We start from the raw sequence: 25,107 nt of genomic DNA on the forward strand, positions 1-25,107 counted from the left end.
CCCTCTTGTCTGACCCTCGATCTGTCGGCGGCCTTTGACACGGTCGACCACACCCTCTTGTGTGACCCTCGATCTGTCGGCGGCCTTTGACACGGTCGACCACACCCTCTTGTGTGACCCTCGATCTGTCGGCAGCCTTTGACACGGTCGACCACTCCCTCTTGTCTGACCCTCGATCTGTCGGCGGCCTTTGACACGGTCGACCACTCCCTCTTGTCTGACCCTCGATCTGTCAGCGGCCTTTGACGCGGTTGACCACTCCCTCTTGTCTGACCCTCGATCTGTCAGCGGCCTTTGACACGGTTGACCACTCCCTCTTGTCACTCTGACCGCATCAGAGCAGCGGGTCTACGGGACGCAGCTTTCAACTGGGCTGCCAGAATCCTTAGAGACAGATCTCAATCCGTTGGACTTCCGCCTTTTAACTCCTCCGAGGACCAACTGAATTGCGGGGTGCCGCAGGGCTCCTCTCTCGCCCCTCATCTTTTTAATCTCCATATCCACCCCCTGATTAACTCTCAAAAATAAGAAAGTAAATATTTTTAATTATGCCGATGACATGCAACTGCTGTTTACCATCAATGGGAGCCCGACGTCCAGACGGCAGTTTCAAGTAACTATGCAGTTCATCCAGGACTGGACGAATGGCAATCACCTGAAGCAAAACTCTGAAAAGACAGACGCCAATCACCAAAAAACAAGCTCGAACTCTGGAGCACTTCCTTCTGCCCCGACCCCATCATAAAAAGTCGGGAAAAAGCCTCAGCTATATTATTGATGAGGAGCGATCACCTAAGCAGCATGTCCGCGCAGTGACGTCTGCAGCTTCAATCAACTTCAATACCTAAGAAGTTAAAGACATTTCTTGCCGCAGACGCAAGGTATAACGTCGATAATCATGTCAAGAATTGACGCCAGCTCCCTCGATCTGCACCCCCCTAAATACCTCACTCGTAAACTCCCTCGATCTGCACCTCCCGAAATACCTCACTCACAGATTCCCTCGATCCCTAAATACCTCACGCGCAAGCTCCCTCGATCTGCGCCTCCCGAAATACCTCACTCGGGGGCTCCCTCCATCTCTAAATACCTCATTAGCAGGCACCCTCCATCCCTAAATACCTCACTCACAGGCTCCCTCCATCTGCGCCTCCATAAATACCTCACTCGCAGGCTCCCTCGATCTGCGCCTCCCTAAATACCTCCCTCGAAGTGCGCCTCCCTATATACCTCAATCGCAGGCTCCCTCGATCTGCGCCTCCCTAAATACCTCACTCGCACACTCCCTCGATCAGCACCTCCCTAAATACCTCACTCGCTGACTCCCTCGATCTGCGCCTCCAGAAATACCTCACTCGCAGACTCCCTCGATCTGTGCCTCCCTAAATACCTCATTCGCAGACTTCCTTGACCCTTAAATACCTCAGTTGCAGACTCCCTCGATCATTAAATACCTCACTCGCACACTCCCTCAATATGTGCCTCCCTAAATAGCTCACTCGCAGACTTCCTTGAACCATAAATACCTCACTCAGACCCCCTCGATCCCTAAATATCTCACTCACAGGCTCGATCTACACCTCCCTAAACACCTCACTCGCAGATTCTCTCGATGTGTGCCTCCCTATATACCTCACTCGCAGGCTCCCTCGTCCCCTATATACCTCACTTGCAGGCTCCCTCGATCTGTGCCTCCCTAAATTACTCACTCGCAGACTCTCTCGATGCACGCCTCCCTATATACCTCACTCGCAGGGTCCCTCGATCTGTGCCTCCCTAAATACCTCACTTGCACACTCCTTCAATCGGTGTCTCCCTAAATACCTCACTCGTAGACTCCCTCGATCTGCGCCTCCCTAAATACCTTACTCGCAGACTTCCTCGATCCTTAAATAATTCACTTGCACGCTCCCTCGATTGGCACCTCCCTAAGTACCTCACTTGCAGACTCCTCGATTTGCGCCTCCCTAAATATCTCCCTTGCAGACTCCCTTGATCCTTAAATACCTTCCATCGCAGACTTCCTCGATCCTTAAATACCTCACTCACAGGCTCCCTCGACCTGTGCCTCACTATATACCTCACTTGCAGACTCCCTCGATCCCTAAATACCTCACGCGCAGGCTCCCTCGATCTGTGCCTCCCTAAATTCCTCACTCACAGACTCTCTCGATGCACGCCTCCCTATATACCTCACTCGCAGGGTCCCTCGATCTGTGCCTCCCTAAATACCTCACTTGCACACCTTCAATCGGTGTCTCCCTAAATACCTCACTCGTAGACTCCCTCGATCTGCGCCTCCCTAAATACCTTACTCGCAGACTTCCTCGATCCTTAAATACCTCACTCACAGGCTCCCTCGACCTGTGCCTCCCTATATACCTCACTTGCAGACTCCCTCGATCCCTAAATACCTCACGCGCAGGCTCTTTCGATCTGCGCCTCCCTAAATACCTCACTCGCAGGCTCCCTCGATCTGCGCCTCCCTAAATACCTCCCTCGAAGTGCGCCTCCCTATATACCTCCCTCGCAGGCTCCCTCCATCTGCGCCTCCATAAATACCTCACTCGCAGGCTCCCTCGATCTGCGCCTCCCTAAATACCTCCCTCGAAGTGCGCCTCCCTATATACCTCACTCGCAGGCTCCCTCGATCTGCGCCTCCCTAAATACCTCACTCGCACACTCCCTCGATCAGCACCTCCCTAAATACCTCACTCGCAGACTCCCTCTATCTGCGCCTCCAGAAATACCTCACTCGCAGACTCCCTCGATCTGTGCCTCCCTAAATACCTCATTCGCAGACTTCCTTGACCCTTAAATACCTCAGTTGCAGACTCCCTCGATCATTAAATACCTCACTCGCACACTCCCTCAATATGTGCCTCCCTAAATAGCTCACTCGCAGACTTCCTTGAACCATAAATACCTCACTCAGACCCCCTCGATCCCTAAATATCTCACTCACAGGCTCCCTCGATCTACACCTCCCTAAACACCTCACTCGCAGATTCTCTCGATGTGTGCCTCCCTATATACCTCACTCGCAGGCTCCCTCGTCCCCTATATACCTCACTCGCAGGGTCCCTCGATCTGTGCCTCCCTAAATACCTCACTTGCACACTCCTTCAATCGGTGTCTGCCTAAATACCTCACTCGTAGACTCCCTCGATCTGCGCCTCCCTAAATACCTTACTCGCAGACTTCCTCGATCCTTAAATAATTCACTTGCACGCTCCCTCGATTGGCACCTCCTTAAGTACCTCACTTGCAGACTCCTCGATTTGCGCCTCCCTAAATATCTCCCTTGCAGACTCCCTTGATCCTTAAATACCTTCCATCGCAGACTTCCTCGAGTCTTAAATACCTCACTCACAGGCTCCCTCGACCTGTGCCTCCCTATATACCTCACTTGCAGACTCCCTCGATCCCTAAATTCCTCACGCGCAGGCTCTTTCGATCTGCGCCTCCCTAAATACCTCACTAGCAGGCTCTCTCGATCTGCGCCTCCCTAAATACTTCACTAGCAGGCTCCCTCGATCTGTGCCTCCCTAAATACCTTACCCACAGACTCTCTCGATCTGCGCCTCCCTAAAAACCTCACTTGCAGACTCCCTCGATGTGTGCTTCTCTATAGAACCTCACTCGCAGGCTCCCTCAATCTGCGCCTCTCTAAATACCTCACTCGCAGATTCGATCTGTGCCTCTCTAAATACCTAACTCGCAGACTCAGTCAATCCTTAAATACCTCACTCTAACACCACCTCCATCTGCGCCTCCCTAAATACCTCACTCGCAGACTCTCTCAATCGGCGCCTCCCTAAGTACCTCACTCGCAGACTCCCTCGATCTGCGCCTCCCTAAATACCTCACTCGCATACTCCCTCAATCCTTAAATACCTTACTCGCAGTCTCCCTCGACCTGTGCCTTCCTAAATACCTCACTTGCAGACTCCCTCGATCTGCGCCTCCCAAAATACCTCACTCGCAGACTCCCTCTGTATGTGCCTCCCTAAATATCTCACTCGTAGACTCTCTCGATGTGCACCTTCCTATATACCTCACTTGCAGGCTCCCTCGATCCTTAAATACCTCATTCTCACACTCCCTCGCTGTGCGCCTCCCTAAATACCTCACTCGCAGACTCTCTCGATGTGCGCCTTCCTATATACCTCACTCGCAGGCTCCCTCAATCCGCGCCTCCCTATATACCTCACTCGCAGACTCTCTCGATGTGCGCCTTCCTATATACCTCACTCGCAGGCTCCCTCAATCCGCGCCTCCCTATATACCTCACTTGCAGACTCCCTCGACCCCTATATATATCTCATTCGCAGGCTCCCTCGATCTGTGCCTCCCTAAATTCCTCACTCACAGACTCTCTCGATGCACGCCTCCCTATATCCCTCACTTGCAGGCTCCCTCGATCTGCGCCTCCCGAAATACCTCACTTGCACACTCCCTCGATTGGCACCTCCCTAAGTACCGCACTCGCAGACTCCCTCGATCTGTGCCTCCCTAAATATCTCCCTTGATCCTTAAATACCTCACTCACAGGCTCCCTCGACCTGTGCATCCCTATATACCTCACTTGCAGACTCCCTCGATCCTTAAATACCTTACTCTCAAACTCCCTCGATCCTTAAATACATCACTCGCAGACTCCTTCGATGTGCGCCTCATATACCTCTGTCACAGACTACCTCGATGTGCGCCTCTTATGTACCTCACTCGCAGGCTTCAGCTGATTCCGGCCGGTATGTCACCTCCCGGACACGGTCACATCTCTCGAGTGATCAGAGATCTCTAGGGACCCCCAGTGGCCCCGAGATCCATGTTAAGAGTATGTTTCACCGTCTTCAAGGCCCTGCACGTGGACAGTCCGGCCTACCTCACACCTCACATCATTGATTATTCCCCACAGGAGCTGAGGTCCAGCCACTCACACCGTGCAGCCACCCACACACTGTGCAGCCACCCACACCGTGCAGCCACCCACACACCGTGCAGCCACCCACACACCGTGCAGCCACCCACACACCGTGCAGCCACCCACACACTGTGCAGCCACCCACACCGTGCAGCCACCCACACACCGTCCAGCCACCCACACACCGTGCAGCCACCCACACACCGTCCAGCCACCCACACACCGTCCAGCCACCCACACACAGTCCAGCCACCCACACACTGTCCAGCCACCCACACACTGTCCAGCCACCCACACACTGTCCAGCCACCCACACACAGTCCAGCCACCCACACACAGTCCAGCCACCCACTCACACACCGTCCAGCCACCCACACACTGTCCAGCCACCCACACCGTCCAGCCATCCCACACACTGTCCAGCCACCCACACTGTCCAGCCACCCACACACAGTCCAGCCACCCACACACTGTCCAGCCACCCACACACTGTCCAGCCACCCACACACTGTCCAGCCACCCACACACTGTCCAGCCACCCACACACTGTCCAGCCACCCACACACAGTCCAGCCACCCACTCACACACCGTCCAGCCACCCACACACTGTCCAGCCACCCACACCGTCCAGCCATCCCACACACTGTCCAGCCACCCACACTGTCCAGCCACCCACACACAGTCCAGCCACCCACACACTGTCCAGCCACCCACACACTGTCCAGCCACCCACACACTGTCCAGCCACCCACACACTGTCCAGCCACCCACACACAGTCCAGCCACCCACACACCGTCCAGCCACCCACACACTGTCCAGCCACCCACACACTGTCCAGCCACCCACACACTGTCCAGCCACCCACACACTGTCCAGCCACCCACACACAGTCCAGCCACCCACACACAGTCCAGCCACCCACACACAGTCCAGCCACCCACACACAGTCCAGCCACCCACACACTGTCCAGCCACCCACTCACACACCGTCCAGCCACCCACACCGTCCAGCCATCCCACACACTGTCCAGCCACCCAGACCGTGCAGCCACCCACACACTGTCCAGCCACCCACCCACACACCGTCCAGCCACCTACACCGTCCAGCCATCCCTCCATGTAAGAGGACGCGGGCTAGCTTCTCAGTCACTGCCCCCCCCCCATACACCCCCTCCCTTTGTCCTCAAGCTTGGACCTCCTGTCTTTGGAACTTGGGACCACCACAAATTATGCTAAATTCTGTGGGCCCGATGCAGAGAACTAACTTAAGACAACATCCTAAACTTACTACCATTTTGGTATTCACAGAAGTTAGGAGTCCTAACTTCTGTGAATACCAAAATGGTAGTAAGTTTAGGAGTTTGTCTTAAGTTAGTTCTGTGCATCGGGCCCAGAGGTGCTGAGGCCGTCTCTTTCCACAAGCCCCCCCCAGAGAACCCCTCGAGCCTGCGGACTCCCTGCAGTGACATATAACAGGCCTCAGAGGCGAGAGACGCCCAGGGACGCCCTGCACTCCAGAGACAGTTGACGGCCGAGAGTGGGGGCTGGACAGACACCAGACACACCCAGGGACGGCCGAGAGCCGGACAGACCTCAGACACAGTCACTCCATCGGCGCTTCCAGGATCCGAAACCACAACCCCCCCCCCCCCCCCTCTCATTGAGTCACTGCTCCCTGCCCCGCCCGGCTCGAGGGGGGGGGGGGCAGCCACAATGGACAGAAACCTGGAAAGAATGCGGAAGTGACGCCGCCGCAGTTTCGTCGTCTCGGGCCCCGCCCCTCCCCCACACCTGCACAGATCACTTCCGGCTGCGTGGCACCCCGCGGGGGGGGGGGGGGGGGGGCGGGGGCAGCCTCGGGCTCAATGAAACCCTTGAATCAAGGAATCAAGGCGCTGGAGTCACCAGGGTCACAGCTGCACAGACCCCCCCCCCCCTCTCAGCAGGTGCCAAGGTCACACGGTGCGACGGCGGCAGAGCTGAGCTCAATGAAACCCTTGAATCAAGGCGCTCATGGTATCGGTGAGCAGAGTATCGTGTGACGTCGGCATAGCCTCTGGGCGCTGGCTCAGGGCACAGGTGCAGTATTGATGATAATCGGAGTAATACAACAAACCCTCCCACACCTGGGTAAAGAACAGAGAGTGGTGGGGGGGTCTGTTGCAGACTTTGCTACACGTACAGGGACTATAAATCCACACAATTCTCAGTCTCAATGTTTAACTTTTTTCCACAATCCTCACATGCCATCTAGTCCTCACGATCACCAGTTTTATATCTGGCAATCCGTACTTCAAAGTCGTATTCTCGTTTTTTATGTCTGTACAATATAATTAGTCATATATATATATATACACACATCATTATTTTTCGATAAACAAAGAATACCAACAGCAAACAATATTCTAAACCAATAAGTGTTGTTTTCTTATTGTCACCCAAAAGGTCATTCATAAAAAAAGTGTCCCCCGTGGGATCAGGGGGTCCACTTAAGAGGGAGTCGTGTCTTCGCACAATGAGCTCTAAAGTTCTGACCCTAAGTTCAAAGGTCGTGCGCAGCCAAACAATGAAATCAGGTCCAAACCATCACAGACCCCTCTAGTCATAAAGCGTCGACGCGTTTCGGCCTCAGGAATCTTGGCTTCCTCAGGACAAGGGCGAGTAAGGAGCTGCTCTCCCAGTCTTAAGTGTGCGTCAAAAGCGCCTCAGGGCTCCTTGAGGGTCACAGTCACAGCCCGTCTGCTTACGACCCTCTCACCACCGACCACCGGCTCCTCTTCTACTTTCATGGAGTCCGAAAACTCTTCTCCTTCCGGAAGCAACTGAATCAGGGGGGCACAGAGAAGAGACTCAGGGGGGGGGCCTCAGGGTACACAGAAAGGGAACTCCAGAGGCACGGGGGGGCCGACTCCAGAGGCACAAATGGGGGGGGGCAACTCCAGAGGCAGAGGGGGGGGCTGCAGAGGCACAGAGAGGGGGGGGCTGCAGAGGCACAGAGGGGGGGGGGGGGCTGCAGAGGCACAGAGAGGGGGGGCTGCAGAGGCACAGAGAGGGGGCAGATAACTGCCCTGGAAATAAACCACACACCTGCCCAAATCAGACCCCTGCCCGGATCGTGATGCCTCATCCAGGACAGGGTTTGTGACGTCACTGGACGCGCGTGACGTCTTCTTACAAACACCTGGGGATGGGCCTCTGGCTGGGACTTGGAAGGGACAATTCTACCATGGGGGAGGGGGCTGACGTCATCAGTCCCCCACCCCAGCAGGAGATGGGATTGAAACCCCCACCCGTCCGCCTAGGACAGAAGGCAGCACCAAGGTCACAGGCCGGACACGTCTCTGCGCCGGGACTCGTGAACACAGAACGGAAACCAGCATTTCAACAAGTGACGCCTTTCAACAAAGTTGCTTTTTATTTTCGGAGGAAACTTGTTGCATTTTATGAGACCGCGGAAGTGAAGGTTCCGGCAAGGATCTGGAGTTAAAGGGCCCGAGTGGGGGCGTTGAAGGGGGGTGGGGGGAGTTAGAGGGGGGTTTGTGGGGGGCTGTAATCTGCGGTCCCCAGACCTTGACACCCACAGGCGTCCACGGAAGCTCAGGCCACTTCCAAGAGCGCAGCTAATGTCCGAGGAGGTAAGGGAGTGAAAAGGAGACAGACAAACATTGGCAAAGCCAATAGGTCTCGCTTTCATGTCTGTGTCAGAGCGAATTTCATCTTCCAGGCCTTTCTAAACAAGTACTTGCAATGCAATGGGTCTCGCAATTACGAGAGTTTGAGCTATTGGCCTTGTAAATGACAGTGCCTTTTATTTATGCGTCGTTTTTAAAACATAAATAAAAGGCAACGCCGGTTATAATGCTAATAGATTAAACTCTCGCAAATGGAAGAGCTATTGCATTGCAAATGGCGTTAGGAGAGAGCGGGCCAGCCTGAAAGTTGCCTATTGCAATGAAGAACGAGCCGCGGCAGAGAGCTCGAGCAGACTCACTGGAACAAACTCACCAGCTGTCTCCCTGGAGCCACGGCAGAGCTCGAGCAGACTCAATTGTTGTCTCCCTGGAGCCGCGGCAGAGAGCTCGAGCAGACTCACCGGCTGTCTCCCTGGAGCCGCGGCAGAGAGCTCGAGCAGACTCACCGGCTGTCTCCCTGGAGCCACGGCAGAGAGCTCGAGCAGACTCACTGGCTGTCTCCCTGGAGCCGCGGCAGAGAGCTCGAGCAGGCTCACTGGCTGTCTCCCTGGAGCCACGGCAGAGCTCGAGCAAACTCACCGGCTGTCTCCATGGAGCCGCGGCAGAGCTCGAGCAAACTCACCGGCTGTCTCCATGGAGCCGCGGCAGAGCTCGAGCAAACTCACCGGCTGTCTCCATGGAGCCGCGGCAGAGCTCGAGCAGACTCACCGGCTGTCTCCCTGGAGCTACGGCAGAGCTCGAGCAAACTCACCGGCTGTCTCCATGGAGCCGCGGCAGAGCTCGAGCAGACTCACCGGCTGTCTCCCTGGAGCTACGGCAGTCTTTATAGTAAATTAGTAACAGCTGGGTAGCGTGCGTGGGGCACTCTTAGCATCAACCTGGAAGTAGGAGTTCCGTGGAGGAAAATGCTGCAAGCCAAGTGCGTTTTGGTGAACATTATCTGCGCCATCTTGCCTCTTCCCTGATGCCACACTTTTGTCGTGCGCGCCCGCCATTTTAAGATGCCCCGATCAGAACAAACCCTTTTGCATGCCGCTGGCCCCTGACATAGCCCTTTGCCTTCGCTAAGCCTGCACGCTGACCACCCCCCTGCTTGCACCTGCCTTGAGTCATAAACCCCTCTTCGGCGCTGCTCTGCCCCAGGCCCTCATCCTGTTCCCAGCGCGACACCTCCCTGCTTTCCTTTCATGATCTCCGGCCCTTAGATGCAAACCCCCTTTTTCCCCCGTGTGCCCGTTTTTTTCCTCCCCGTTCCCAAGCCGACACCCAGCTCTGCCGATACCATCCTTGCCCCTCCCCGTACAATAGAAAGCTTCCCCCATCAAAGAATCCCCGGGTTGATCAAAGCCCCCCACCCCATGAGATCCGATCAGACTCCCCACATTCCGTGAATCGGCGGATTATCCAGCTGCGCAATGCTCATCACCTGTTGTGACTAGGGTGGGGACTTTAACTGTAAATGTGTGTGGGAACGGGCCCAAAGGGGAGTTCCGAGAATGTCTTTTCCGTACATCAAAGCTTTAAACATGTATGTGTAATCTGCAATAAAGTCATAAATGTGGATATAAGAGGCCAGGCCTCAGAAATACAGTTAGAGCACCTCAGAACGATACCTTCTGTCCGTTTCGTTGTGTTCTCCTCCGGAGAGAATAAAAAAACCTTGTTTCCTGCCTTCCAGTCTCCAGCGCCTGCCTCTTCAATAGTTTAACTTCTTTGTGGGTTCAAGAGGCGACATCGCCGGGCAATAATTAAGGATCTTATATTCTGGTTGGTAGTGCCCCCCCCAGTTTGTATTTTTCCACAATTGGCGTCCCAAGCGTGGGGCCCATCAGCGACTCGTGGATCCAGTGGGAGAGGTCCCGACGACAGAGTGAACGACTGCAACGATCGGGAGAGCTCTTGCCCAATAGACCCTCGTCTGGCAGCCGATCATCCGAACTTCACTAGTTCCGAACAGACCTCTCTCGAGTGATCTACGGTCCTGACTGGGAACCATCAGGAGTGCCGTGAGAAATACGAGAAAAAGAGGACGATCGGGCGCTGGATTCGGAAGACAAGAAACTGTCCACATGGTCCGGGTAAGGTCGTGTTGCCACGACAAGTTGCGAAATTTGTTTTGATTGCTTGATTGTTCAAAATACTAGTATTGCTTTGTTTATTTTTATTTAGAGATTCACTGTCTGCAAACGGAGAAGCAACAGGCTCTCTCTCCCTTTGCAAGCAGTGGAGGATAAGTAGGGTAGCAGCCGTGCTTGTTCTTTTTCTCCCCCACTCAATAATTGCTTGAAACTGAACTGTTGTTCACAAAACTATTGTTTCCTGGAGATTCCCTGTCTGCAAGCAGGGAAGAGACCACCCTTTTTGCAGATAGTGAAAAGGGTAGGTAACGCAGATCTTTGCGGACCTACTCATTCTCCCCATTGTTATTTATTGGTCGTTTGGTTTTATATATTTTTTTTTGATCCATGAGGTATTCACTACCTGCAAACAACGTAGAATAGAAATATTCTGTCTAGTCTTTGCACCTAGTGATAAGATAGGCAGTGCTGACTTTTTAGTCCCTCGTTACGAGCCGTCATGTCTGTCTTCTCCCCATTGATAAATAGCCTGTTTAGCCCGGACCGGGTGTTAGAGGTGGACCATATAGCTCCACTAGAAGGCACCCCTAATAAGGACATGTTCATAAGCTATGGGTTAGTCACCATAGCTTATAATAAATTATGGCACAGGTATACCGAAGATAGCCAAGACAAACAGTGGCCACTGGCAGGATCCTTTGACCTTGATAAAATAGAAACGTTAGAAATAGCCCTTCGAAATAATAAGACGACGCCAATTATGCTCGACAGTCTCGGTATGTGGCGCAGAGAGGCTACGAAACGACAGAGAAAAGACGAGGATAAACCAAGTAGGGAAATATACCGACAGGACAACCCCAGGACACCGCTACCCACAACTTATCCCCCGACACTATGCAAAGGACGACCAGACTTAGGGTCAGACCAATGCGCTTTTTGTAGGTATGTCGGACACTGGAAAGCCCAATGCCCGACTCTACTGAGCGTGAGTAAAGGCAAAGGGCCGACAAGAACGACAGACCGACAGTACGAGAAAAGGCGCGAGACAGAGAAGAACCCGACTTACATAGACAGACCAGACAGAACCACCACGTTTGATTATGCCCGATGGCACAGATTTCGCCAGGAAAATCTCAGCGGCATGCTCAAGTTCTCCTAGGTCGGGCAATGTCAAGACGGGAACCCAGCCTCGTTTAAAATTCACAGACGGAAAGAGATAATTATGACCAATAACTGTTTTTTATATTTGTCTTGGGTCTTTGTATGTCGTACTTGTACTGTCCCCCGTCTGAGTTCGTGTGTATGTAATGTACAAATCTGCGTCATCCCTCTACACGTGTTTTCGTGTTACTCGACCCCTGTTAGCAGAAACTTAGCATAAAAGCAACCTGGAAAGAAAGAAATGATAAAACAAAACCCGTAGACCATTAATAAACTTGAACTTTTAATTTAACACAACAAACAAGGAATAATAACGATAAACTGTAGAAAATGAAAGTTAAACAGAACATTCGCCCCCCCCCCCATTCTGGAACCTTCCAAAGTAGGGCAGGGTTACGGCTACGCCCAACCAACGGCAACCCATATAAGGCGAGCCCCGCCGCCAACTCTTGGTCAGGAAATCTTAACGTATGGGGGAGCCGGAGGAGAGGCAGGAGCCCGCAGCCTGGGCATTTGCAGGTAGTCCCGCCACATGTCTCCTTGGCCGGCCGCAACGGGCCTGGAAAGACTAAGGTAGTCCCGCCACATGTCAAGAGGAGAACGAGGCACCTCTTCCTTTTCTCTTCCGTCACAGCCGCAGCAGTCCTGGACGGCGGGATGTCCTGCACGTACCTCCACAACAATTTGTCCAAGTTGGGCTGGGAGGGAGAGGCGACGCGGACGAGCCTCTCCCACCTCCACCGGTAGGAGGTTTCCCAGCCCCCAGCCCGACGCCGAACACCCCCAGTCAGGCGATGGTGCCCATACTTCCACAGCACCGGACACACCATGGTGGCACCCCAGTACTTGCGCAGCACCGAACGTACAATGGTGGCACTTGGGGAACACCGGATGTGGAGAGGCCTTCATGCGGGGCGATGAAAAGGAGCGGCATGGAGTGCACCGGGAGAAGGAGACGATGTGAACGAGTCTCCCTCGCCCCCCAGGTGGGGGCATCACAGCTGCACCCCAGCTGAACGTCCCGCTCTCACAAAACAGGGACCTCTTCCTTCCACTCCGAAGGGTCTCTTCCATTCTTGCAAACTCGACGAGAGTGGCCCCTGTAGGGCCTCAAAATGGCGTCTGGATCCGCTGGAAGGCGGGCCCCGGCCACTAGAGTAACTTTGGCCAGCCATACAACTCGAACATTTGTCCCATGGAGCACGAGCCCCCATCTCCGACAGCATCTCCGCAGCCGTGAAGATCATACAAAGGTCCCCGGCGGAACCTTCGGCCTTTGCAGGTTTCCGGTAAGGGACGGCTGCCTTGATCGCCAACGAAACAAACATGACATTGCCACACCTTCTGTTAGCGTGAATTCTAGAACTGCCGAAAAGGACTCTGGTCCAAACTGCCAGTAATGGAAACATTTCCCCCTGATGCTGCTTCCGGACTGTGCCGGCCCCGCCCAAAATGGCGCTGGTATCAATCGGAACTTACGAACACCTCGTGGTGTTCCTTCGCACTAATATAAACTTGATGTTCTGAGATTTTTGTGATCCTTTGTACACTTGGCTAGAAAAGACAAGGAGAGCTCACTCGACGAACAGTATGAAAGAATCCCCATTACAAATGTTGATTACAAATGTACACTGTATTATATTTTTATAACCGATGTAAACCCCATTTACGACGCACACGTACGGTATGCATATAGGAAATCTGATTACAACTATTGTGATTATGCTTCTAAATTATGAAAATATATGCCCCCGAACCCCCAGCCAATTAATAGACGTTTTAGTCTCTTACAAATGAATGAGTAAAACTTTCCGATGTTTTTATTGTTGCAAACGACACCCCCCACTGTACGCACTTTAGCCATTGCCACGGCCGACCAAATACGACCACACCCTCCTAATCCATATGCTGAAATGAATTTGCAAAATAAAGTCTTTGAAACTATGGACGGGTATTGCATGCTTTATTTTAAAACAATATGGGATGGGTAGGAAAGTTATTTTTCTGTGCACCCTACTCTGCTCTCTCTTTAAGGTTAAAGGAAGATGGTTGCCCAGCCCTGGAGGACGGATCGGATCGACAACACGACACTCCGCCTTAAAAGTACGCGACTGACTCATGAACTCTCGCGTAGAGGAAGACCGTGACTTCCAAGGATGGGTAAAACGAATGGTGTAAATGAGGGAATGTAAAAGGAGGGTGAAATGAAATAATGTAAATATTGTAAAGTACAACGTTCCAAAGTAGCAGGGACCCAAGAACCGAAGAACTTTAGAACGCCACGGCGTTGAAAGAGGTTTAAGGATCCCGATAGTGAGATATATCCTTTGACTAGATACCTCGCACTAGGCACCTCTGGTTTCCTTTTTATGTTTCCCCGCACACGCCCTACATGAACACACTACCCCCCCCCCTCGACTCCGAAAACTATATCCCCGGGGACCCTGCCCCAAGGAGGAAAGACGAGTAAGAGGTAAGTAAAGGACTTATGAATCCATGTATTTGAATGCGCGCGAATGCTGTCTCCCCCACCCCCCCCCTTTTTTTCCTTCCTCTGCAGGTTACATCAGAGATTACAGCCAAGGTGTGGCGAAGATCTGAGACCTTGCCATGTCTAAATACACGAAACGGACTAGCGCCGCAGGGTGGTGTCTAAGCACGCCTGCAAACTACTCACGTATCGAACAAACCCGAAAAATTAGCACAACCTGATAAAAAGTGATCACCCTTAAACCAGACCGGACGAATGAACCCATGTCACGTATGATGCGAAACTGTGAGGGAATGTGTGTGTGTGACTGAGGCGTTGACCCAACTGATCAAAGGACCGAGAATGCGAGAAAGTGCGACAAAGTGGTACCTCCTTTTTTCTTCTTTCCTTTTCTCAAAGCACGTCCCCTCTACCCTGTCTAATGCTCAAACTGCATGATTACAAGATTCTAACGCGGACTCGTGAATACCCTTTACTGTGTAATGCACTAAATAGCCTTTCTTGAATGCACTGCCGCCCTCTCTGTTGCACGTGTACTATTTAGCCTGCCGTTGCACTCTCTCTCTCTCTCTCTCTCTCTCTCTCTCTCTCTCTCTCTCTATTTTTGCACTACCACTCTTCCGAGTGGTTAGCCCCGAAATTGGCAGATTGCCACCCCTAGCACACCACCTAATTGGCTTCAAATACCGTCAGTATTTGCACAAACGCTTGTCTTTAATACAATCACCCTGAGGCCGCGTCATTACCTCTCCTTTTCCGCTAGAAGTCAATGAACCCAGGTTGGGCCGTAAGGGAAAGGACAGGTAAGACGACAGAGGTTCCCTAATCTGGCCCGAAATAAGGGAACTACATGTCAACGGCTCCTATAGTATAAAACAAGGACCCCAGAATACGCGACCCTCCCCTCCCCGAATCGTCGCAATACCCAAACCAGAAAAACGATCACCCCCGTTACCTCCCCTGTCTATGTCCCTGGTTGTTTCCCATAAAACCCCTGTCCTTCCTAGTTAAGTAACCGGGCTGTAAAAGGTTACGTAGGACCCAGAATGATGTTTTACAAGGTTAACAGACTAGACCAAGGTAAAGAAATCATCAAAATGAACCCCGCAGTAGTTGAAAAACAGGATGCACCGATAGAAAGGAAATGTTTAGCCATGTTCGTCTCTCAGCAAAATACCTGTGTAGTACCATGTTGACGACTCACTGTACCCTTTTGTAAATGTGAAACTCTAGAGAACGGCATATCTTTGCCAGATTTGTCTCCCGAAGGTGGGTTACCATCAGATGAACTGTCATGCCTGTAATAAATGATTATGAAGGAAAGTCATAGTAAATCCAACAGGTCCGCCACCGGTCATTCATATGCCAGTTGTGAACGTTAAATATAACGGACATTTTCATTCTTTGCCTGGAGCTGGGAGAGAAATAGACTTTTTGATTATCTTCATCTGCAAATTTTCTAAAGACTGTCTTTTCAAACTTGTTTAAGGGTACTGCTGTTGGAGGAGAGAAGGACTGGATGTGGGAGCACGAGGCCCGACTGCAGACTAAGGGACACCTGCGACATTAGCCAAGGCGAGACCACGACTGAAAGGAGCTGCAGGACGAGGCACTGTTTTCGACAGCATGAAAAGAAAGGGTCGACCTGATGCCCCTGCTCGACGTCCAGTGCCTTTCGACAAGTCCCCGCTCTCTGAATTCCGTCGCACGCCCGCCCATTTGAAGTCTCTCGTTCCCCTAGTTTGTTCCCAATTTGGCCTTGCTCCATCCCCCTTTTTCCTCTGACCTACCCTATGGACTGTTTTGAACGCTCTTCTTCCATCGGAACTTTCTGACAATCACCTCAAAGGACACAGGGCGAAAAGGACCTTTCCGACCAGAAACGCGAGGAAAGGGTCGTGCCCTGCAACGCAGAACTTAGAACAGAGCTGGACTTGTAGCTCCACCGCCGGTGCTCAACAGCGCCAACGAAAGACCACAAAGAACAATGAGAACTCATAAAACTTCGAACATTCGACATCCTCAACTACCGTTTTGCTACGCCTCATTTCTCTCCCAGCCGCCATTGTATTGATCCTGCTCCAATCCGAATCTGAAATATGTATTAACCTGCCAGTTCACGTTATGATATGTACTTGCTGCTCGCCGTTTTTGTATTTCATTCCTATGACTTTCCTGCTGAACAAATTTATCAAAGTTTATCAAATAGGTGCACCTCCTAAAAAAAAAAACTAGAAACCTCAAAATGTATTGTTTACAACTCTTTTTTCATCTAGGGTTCCTACCGTTTTCTTTCTCATGCTCACCACAGTAGACCCGAATAGAAAATGAACCAGCAAGATGTCTTGAATATGTTAAAGGGAGGACTGTGGAAAATTAGTGCGTTTTGGTGAACATTATCTGCGCCATCTTGCCTCTTCCCTGATGCCACACTTTTGTCGTGCGCGCCCGCCATTTTAAGATGCCCCGATCAGAACAAACCCTTTTGCATGCCGCTGGCCCCTGACATAGCCCTTTGCCTTCGCTAAGCCTGCACGCTGACCACCCCCTGCTTGCACCTGCCTTGAGTCATAAACCCCTCTTCGGCGCTGCTCTGCCCCAGGCCCTCATCCTGTTCCCAGCGCGACACCTCCCTGCTTTCCTTTCATGATCTCCGGCCCTTAGATGCAAACCCCCTTTTTCCCCGTGTGCCCGTTTTTTTCCTCCCCGTTCCCAAGCCGACACCCAGCTCTGCCGATACCATCCTTGCCCCTCCCCGTACAATAGAAAGCTTCCCCCATCAAAGAATCCCCGGGTTGATCAAAGCCCCCCACCCCATGAGATCCGATCAGACTCCCCACATTCCGTGAATCGGCGGATTATCCAGCTGCGCGATGCTCATCACCTGTTGTGACTAGGGTGGGGACTTTAACTGTAAATGTGTGTGGGAACGGGCCCAAAGGGGAGTTCCGAGAATGTCTTTTCCGTACATCAAAGCTTTAAACATGTATGTGTAATCTGCAATAAAGTCATAAATGTGGATATAAGAGGCCAGGCCTCAGAAATACAGTTAGAGCACCTCAGAACGATACCTTCTGTCCGTTTCGTTGTGTTCTCCTCCGGAGAGAATAAAAAAACCTTGTTTCCTGCCTTCCAGTCTCCAGCGCCTGCCTCTTCAATAGTTTAACTTCTTTGTGGGTTCAAGAGGCGACATCGCCGGGCAATAATTAAGGATCTTATATTCTGGTTGGTAGTGCCCCCCCCAGTTTGTATTTTTCCACACTTCCGGAAGCAACTGAATCAGGGGGGCACAGAGAAGAGACTCAGGGGGGGGGCCTCAGGGTACACAGAAAGGGAACTCCAGAGGCACGGGGGGCCGACTCCAGAGGCACAAATGGGGGGGGGCAACTCCAGAGGCAGAGGGGGGGGCTGCAGAGGCACAGAGAGGGGGGGGGCTGCAGAGGCACAGAGGGGGGGGGGGCTGCAGAGGCACAGAGAGGGGGGGCTGCAGAGGCACAGAGAGGGGGCAGATAACTGCCCTGGAAATAAACCACACACCTGCCCAAATCAGACCCCTGCCCGGATCGTGATGCCTCATCCAGGACAGGGTTTGTGACGTCACTGGACGCGCGTGACGTCTTCTTACAAACACCTGGGGATGGGCCTCTGGCTGGGACTTGGAAGGGACAATTCTACCATGGGGGAGGGGGCTGACGTCATCAGTCCCCCACCCCAGCAGGAGATGGGATTGAAACCCCCACCCGTCCGCCTAGGACAGAAGGCAGCACCAAGGTCACAGGCCGGACACGTCTCTGCGCCGGGACTCGTGAACACGGAACGGAAACCAGCATTTCAACAAGTGACGCCTTTCAACAAAGTTGCTTTTTATTTTCGGAGGAAACTTGTTGCATTTTATGAGACCGCGGAAGTGAAGGTTCCGGCAAGGATCTGGAGTTAAAGGGCCCGAGTGGGGGCGTTGAAGGGGGGTGGGGGGAGTTAGAGGGGGGTTTGTGGGGGGCTGTAATCTGCGGTCCCCAGACCTTGACACCCACAGGCGTCCACGGAAGCTCAGGCCACTTCCAAGAGCGCAGCTAATGTCCGAGGAGGTAAGGGAGTGAAAAGGAGACAGACAAACATTGGCAAAGCCAATAGGTCTCGCTTTCATGTCTGTGTCAGAGCGAATTTCATCTTCCAGGCCTTTCTAAACAAGTACTTGCAATGCAATGGGTCTCGCAATTACGAGAGTTTGAGCTATTGGCCTTGTAAATGACAGTGCCTTTTATTTATGCGTCGTTTTTAAAACATAAATAAAAGGCAACGCCGGTTATAATGCTAATAGATTAAACTCTCGCAAATGAAAGAGCTATTGCATTGCAAATGGCGTTAGGAGAGAGCGGGCCAGCCTGAAAGTTGCCTATTGCAATGAAGAACGAGCCGCGGCAGAGAGCTCGAGCAGACTCACTGGAACAAACTCACCAGCTGTCTCCCTGGAGCCACGGCAGAGCTCGAGCAGACTCAATTGTTGTCTCCCTGGAGCCGCGGCAGAGAGCTCGAGCAGACTCACCGGCTGTCTCCCTGGAGCCGCGGCAGAGAGCTCGAGCAGACTCACCGGCTGTCTCCCTGGAGCCACGGCAGAGAGCTCGAGCAGACTCACTGGCTGTCTCCCTGGAGCCGCGGCAGAGAGCTCGAGCAGGCTCACTGGCTGTCTCCCTGGAGCCACGGCAGAGCTCGAGCAAACTCACCGGCTGTCTCCATGGAGCCGCGGCAGAGCTCGAGCAAACTCACCGGCTGTCTCCATGGAGCCGCGGCAGAGCTCGAGCAGACTCACCGGCTGTCTCCCTGGAGCTACGGCAGTCTTTATAGTAAATTAGTAACAGCTGGGTAGCGTGCGTGGGGCACTCTTAGCATCAACCTGGAAGTAGGAGTTCCGTGGAGGAAAATGCTGCAAGCCAATTTAGAGAGAAAAGGCTGCCGGTCCAAGCACCCAGGTGGAGATTTAAAATATTAAGCATGGCACCCGTATTGTTAATGCTTAAAGATTAGCACGTGCCCAGGGGTGGCACAGCAATAAGGAGCAAAGCGGGGGAAAGTGGGTGCCGTGGTGAAACCTAAAGAGCAGCGTCCGTGTTGTGAAAATAAAAGCGGAGATGTTGACAGAGTTGGGCGAGCTGTGCGTCCACAATGGTTTGCTTAGTTTCCCGGTCAGCAGTGACTAAGTGGTGTTGCGTACTACAAAAAGAAAAAAGAACGCAAAGTAATAGAAACAAAAAGACAAATATAGAAGCGGGTGCCTGTTAAAATATTAAGCGTGCCACCGCCGAGTGGGAGGAATAGGGGAAGAGTATTAAAGAAAATAGTGCTCACCGACCTAATGAAGCAGACCGTGAAACACAAGTAGAGTCCAGTCCTCACGGGAGGTTACAAATGCAGACAAGGCGGTGTCCAGCAGGGACTAGTAAGCCTACTCGCAAATGAGAAGCAATGGTTTTAAAAGGACAGTTACAGAAGCCAATTGAAAAGATGGACGGGAAATGGGCGGAGCTTCTATTCCATACCTCAATACAGCACGCCTCGCAGAGCAGCGCGGGCGCTGCCCAGGCTCGACCTAAAAAGAAACAAGGGGGGGCAACAGAAGCATTGGGCAGGAGGGGTAGGGGGTCACTGAGATCAAGAAAACACCTGTGACCGGTGGCGAACAAGAAGAGGTGGTGGAGGGAGGAATCAAACAGGGAGAGGTGAAGCAGAAAGTGAGGAGCAGGGGTTGAAAGTGAGGAGCAGGGGTTGAAAGTGAGGAGCAGGGGTTGAAAGTGAGGAGCAGGGGTTGAAAGTTACAGAGTGCACGCAGGAGAGGGCGTGACGAACGAAACATAGCGGGAGAGGCTCTCAGGAGAGAGCAAGAAAAGAGGGCAGGGTGACAGATGCCCGAGAATGACCCGGACAGTCCCGGTGTCAGTCACTTTTCTTAATTTTAGGTAAATGTCCTGGTTTTTCGGACAAAGGTCAGGCCATTCCGCAAAGCAGATATACGCTCCATTCACAGGGCCTCTGAAGACACGCACACGCGCGCAGTTACACGCCTAGCGCATATGTGGGTTTGTGTGTATATATATGTAAACACATATACAAGCACATTAATTTACAAGCTGTGCGTGTTTATCTGTCTGCGTGTGTGCGTGCATATATTTACAAGGTTGTGAAAAAAAACGGGACAGGCCAGATATGGAAGTAAGAGTTAAGGCTTTAGTACTACTTTTTATGTCTGGCCTGTCCCGGTGTTTGCTTCTCAAAATCTGGTGACCCCAGGATAGTGATAAGAGCAAAGAAAAAGAAATAGTTCCATGAATGTAGGCGCGAGGATACAATCCACACCCAAGACTAGTAAAGAAGACTTTCTCCAGGGGAGGGACTCACAAGACGAAGAAAAGCCATTTAATACGCAAACACAAGAGCGACAAAAAATTCAACCAATGATAGGCAATGGGCGGACAAAAGCCAAGTGCACGTAACATTGTCCAAAATGCTTCTTTCAGTAGACTGCTACAGGTGTCCGTAGGTGAGCTCTGAAATAGAAGAGGCAGCCACCCGACTCTGGGGGGCGCTCATTACTAACAGCCACCAGCCCAGCGGAGAGCTGCGTACAAGCAACATGCGCCCCTAAAAAGGCACCCTAGTAAAAGAAAGATAGTGCATGGTCCCTGCACAAACTTACATCCATCCACGCGATCCCCCCCAAGCCACTCTTCACTTGCAGCTATCCACCCGCACTGCCCCAGACGCCCTCCACTGGCCTCTATCCGACTGCCCCAGCCCCTCTCCACTGGCCTCTATCCGACTGCCCCAGACGCCCTCCACTGGCCTCTATCCGACTGCCCCAGACGCCCTCCACTGGCCTCTATCCGACTGCCCCAGCCCCTCTCCACTGGCCTCTATCCGACTGCCCCAGACGCCCTCCACTGGCCTCTATCCGACTGCCCCAGCTTCTCTCCGATGGCCTTTATCCACCATGCACTGCCCCAGCCGCTCTCCACTGGCCTTTATCCACCGCTCACTGCCCCGGCCGCTCTCCGATGGCCTTTATCCACCCTGCACTGCTCTCCACTGGCCTTTATCCACCCTACACTGCCCCAGCCGCTCTCCACTGGACTATCTCCACCCCTCACTGCCCCGGCCGATCTGCACTGGCCTTTATCCACCCTGCACTGCCCCAGCTGCTCACCGATGGACTCTATCCACCGACACTGCCCCAGCCGCTCTCCGATGGCCTCTATCCACCCCTTACTGCCCCAGCTGCTCTCCACTGGCCTTTATCCACCCCTCACTGCCCCAGACGCTCTCCGCTGGCCTCTATCCACACTGCACTGCCCCAGCCGCTCTCCGATGGCCTCTATCTACCCTGCACTGCCCCAGACGCCCTCCACTGGCCTCTATCCGACTACCCCAGCCACTCTCCACTGCCCCAGCCACTCTCCGATGGACTCTATCCACCCGCACTGCCCCGGTCGCTCTCCACTGGCCGCTATCCACCCCGCACTGCCCCAGCCACTCTCCACTGGCCTATATCCACCCGCACTGCCCCAGACGCCCTCCACTGGCCGCTATCCACCCCGTACTGCCCCAGCAACTCTTCACTGTCCTTTATCCATCTGTACTGCCCCAGCTGCTCTCCGATGGCCTATATCCACCCGCACTGCCCCAGCCGCTCTCCACTGCTCTGCATCTGATGTTTGGAGGAGAGGGGGGGGGGGGGGTCGGGTGGGGGGCAAGTCACTTGCACAACAGATTTGAATGTAGCATTTATTATCAGCATACTTTGTGAAAGTGGTAAAGGTATGGTTAGATGATGGAAAAAAAAAACTTTCTAGACCCTTCCCGCTTCTATCCCTCCACTAGCCTCTTCAATCCAAATAACAGACTAATATGTCCACCGCTCAAATTAATTTAATATTTCTCCAGACTAATTCACCACTAATTCTTTTTTGGCTCTGGAGTAGCGTGCTGCTCGCCTATAAGCACTTCAACACAACAGGGGTAGTAAGCACTATGTAAATGCAAACCTTTTCCCTCTTCTAGTCGTACGCTATCCTCCTCAATCCAAATAACTGACTAACAGATCCACCACTCAAATTACTTTCATATATCACTTTACGAATTCACCACTAATCCTTTATGGGTCCCGGAGCAGCGTGCTACTCGCCAAAAAAGTGCTTCGATGCCCCTTCAGGGGTAGTAGGAGCTAAATAAATGCAATTACAATATAATACAGCTTTAGGAAAGAGGAGCAAAATAGAACACTCTGAAATGGACGTGGGTTGACGTCCTACTCAAGCAAGGCAGAGCAGGCAAGGGGTCAGAGGTGAGAGGGTGGGGGGGGGGGTGCATCAAGATTCAAAGACCCATTTAAAGAAAAAATAACTTTTACTGATCAAAAACAGAGCAAATGTGGGAAAACATCTCAAACTGTCAATTACAAGAGTGGGGTAAACAAAAGAGGAGCTGCAATGCACCCCAACACCCAATCCCCCCCCCCCCCCCGAGGAACCCCCGCCTGTCTGGAACGAAAGCAGCCGTTACAAAACACTTGTTTCTACACTAATAATTTACTTACAAATAAACATCATTAAAAAACGATTCCTTCGTCGCCCAGAATAAAAGTAGTGTTCTCCGCCAAGTAGTCGTGACATGTCCACCAGGAGCCTCCCCGTGTGCAGCACCACCCCAGCCTCGTCTGCGGGAGCCCAGGGGGGCGGGGTCGAGTCAGAGTTGGCAGCCCCCCTGGCACGGGGTACAAAGCCACAGGTGTCTGCAGAGTCCCTGGGTGAGGAGAGGCCCCCACATCCAGCCATGCTCTGGCCCACACTGCAAGGACTGGGCAGTCTGTGCCAGGGGCCACAAGAAGGCTTGCCCTCTGCCCAGCCATGCCAGTCCCTGCTAGATCTGCAGCTTACCCTCACCCATGGGCACATGCCCACCCCTGCCAGCTCCAGGGCTTCCCATCACCCATGGATCCTGCCATCTGCACGCCTGCCAGATCGCAGCCGCCGAAAGACACGGTGGCCACCCCTGCCAGAACCAGTGGTTCCTTTCACCCACGGACCGTGCCATCTGCCCACCACAGCCAGGAACCTTGTACCGCCCCCTGCCAGATCCCCGACAACTCAAGACAAGATGGCCACCCCGCCAGTCGCTTTCAGAGTGGAGAGGATCAAAAACCAACACCACGAGAGTGGAAAGGGGTCCACTGGGTAAAGTCCAACAGAGAGCGGGTAGGACCACCTGCATGGCAGGGTAGTTTCACAATATACAAGTCATCAACAATATGTGCCAAGAAACTCAGCCATTAAGTCTTTAAGTCTCTAGAAGTGGAGAGAGTCATGTGCACCCTCAGGCAATAGCAAATGGATCAAATCACAAAAGTGTCCCAAGTTGGCACGCCACCCATGGATGGCACCTACAGGTATCAGAAGGCATCAGAGGTACACACTCCCCGCCCCTAGAAGACGTCCTGCTCATAGGGTCAAGGCCAGGAGCCTAGACGTACACGGCCGTCTTGGAGATCATGGAGCCATCGTTCTGCGACTCCATGTCATCGTCCAGGTAGGCGTCGTGAGGGATGTGGGGTCTCAACTGAAGCATGGGGCCCACCTCATTGAAGCGCTCGTCCTCTTCTTCCAGCAGGTCATAGTTGTGCTTCTCGTCGTCCTCGTCGTCGGTGTGAGTGCGTGGCGTCTCCACGGCCAGGCCCGGGGCTCCCTGAAGGGGCTTGCCCAGGTCAGAGTCCTCGTGGTACGCAAACTCCTGGGAAGTTGCCCCGTTGCCAAAGATGCGAGTGTTGGGTGTGTAGGATCCCTTGTCTTTGGTCTTCCGACTTCTAAAGAACACGAAGAAGAGGATGGCGCTGACAAGTGCGATGAGTAAAAGCGCGCCGATGACGCCGCCGATGATGGCTCCGGTGCGGTCCCCCTCCTGCGCCTGGGCTCGCTCTGGATAAAAGAAACACAGGCGTGTTGGTAGATGCTTCCAGTGTCATGTTAAGAGCAAAATCACAGCCAATCAATGCACAAGCCTAAACATGCGTGTTGAGGTGGAAGACGCTGAAGAATCCCACAAAGCCCTAGCTGCGCGTGCACCCCCGCTGGAGGCGGAGCATTGGGAACCATGCAAAAGCGCTCACTGCGTTTCATGCAGAACATATCGGCTAACCAGGAGGCTACTCGAAGAGTACCAAACTGTACACCGTCTACAGGGTCCAAGACACTTAGCCATCATGTGGACGACTAGAGTACAGCCAGTCTGGGGCCAGGGTTAATATGGGATGTGCTGTTCAATCAGTGTCTGTGTGTTCCTAACCAAATCTAAATTGTACCACCATGGCAAGATACATGTGGTATATACTCAGCAAAGCCTGGTTACAAGGGGTGCGGCTGCACGGTCAAGGAATGTCAGTCACAAGTCTATACTCTGGTCAGGACCGGGGAGATCTAAACTCAAGGAGGCCTTGTCACGAGGGGTGTGGTGTATACTCAAGGAGGCCTTGTCACGAGGGGTGCGGTGTATACTCAAGGAGGCCTTGTCACGAGGGGTGCGTTGTATACTCAAGGAGGCCTGGTCTCGAGGGGTGTGGTGTATACTCAAGGAGGCCTTGTCACGAGGGGTGCGGTGTATACTCAAGGAGGCCTTGTCACGAGGGGTGGGGGGTATACTCAAGGAGGCCTTGTCTTGAGGGGAGTGGTGTATACTCAAGGAGGCCTTGTCACGAGGGGTGCGGTGTATACTCAAG

The 25,107-nt window shown here is 52.9% G+C and overlaps 1 protein-coding gene across 2 annotated transcripts in view; it reads right to left on the reverse strand.

The window, feature by feature from the left end:
• NECTIN2 (nectin cell adhesion molecule 2) overlaps positions 1-25,107 on the reverse strand; it is a 210,121-nt gene that overhangs the window by 127,631 nt on the left and 57,383 nt on the right. The window contains exon 6 of one of the 2 annotated variants that reach the window (XM_078651270.1): positions 22,111-24,310. The exons of the other annotated variant lie outside the window; for it this stretch is intronic. Within the exon in view, the coding sequence (XP_078507396.1) occupies positions 23,859-24,310 (452 nt within the window). The 3' untranslated portion in view covers positions 22,111-23,858. Of the gene's footprint in view, positions 1-22,110; positions 24,311-25,107 lie in introns of those variants that run through there. 2 annotated transcript variants of the gene reach the window in all.

The sequence above is a fragment of the Lissotriton helveticus genome, chromosome 7 (genome assembly GCF_964261635.1).
Source record: "Lissotriton helveticus chromosome 7, aLisHel1.1, whole genome shotgun sequence".
Taxonomy (NCBI): domain Eukaryota; kingdom Metazoa; phylum Chordata; class Amphibia; order Caudata; family Salamandridae; genus Lissotriton; species Lissotriton helveticus.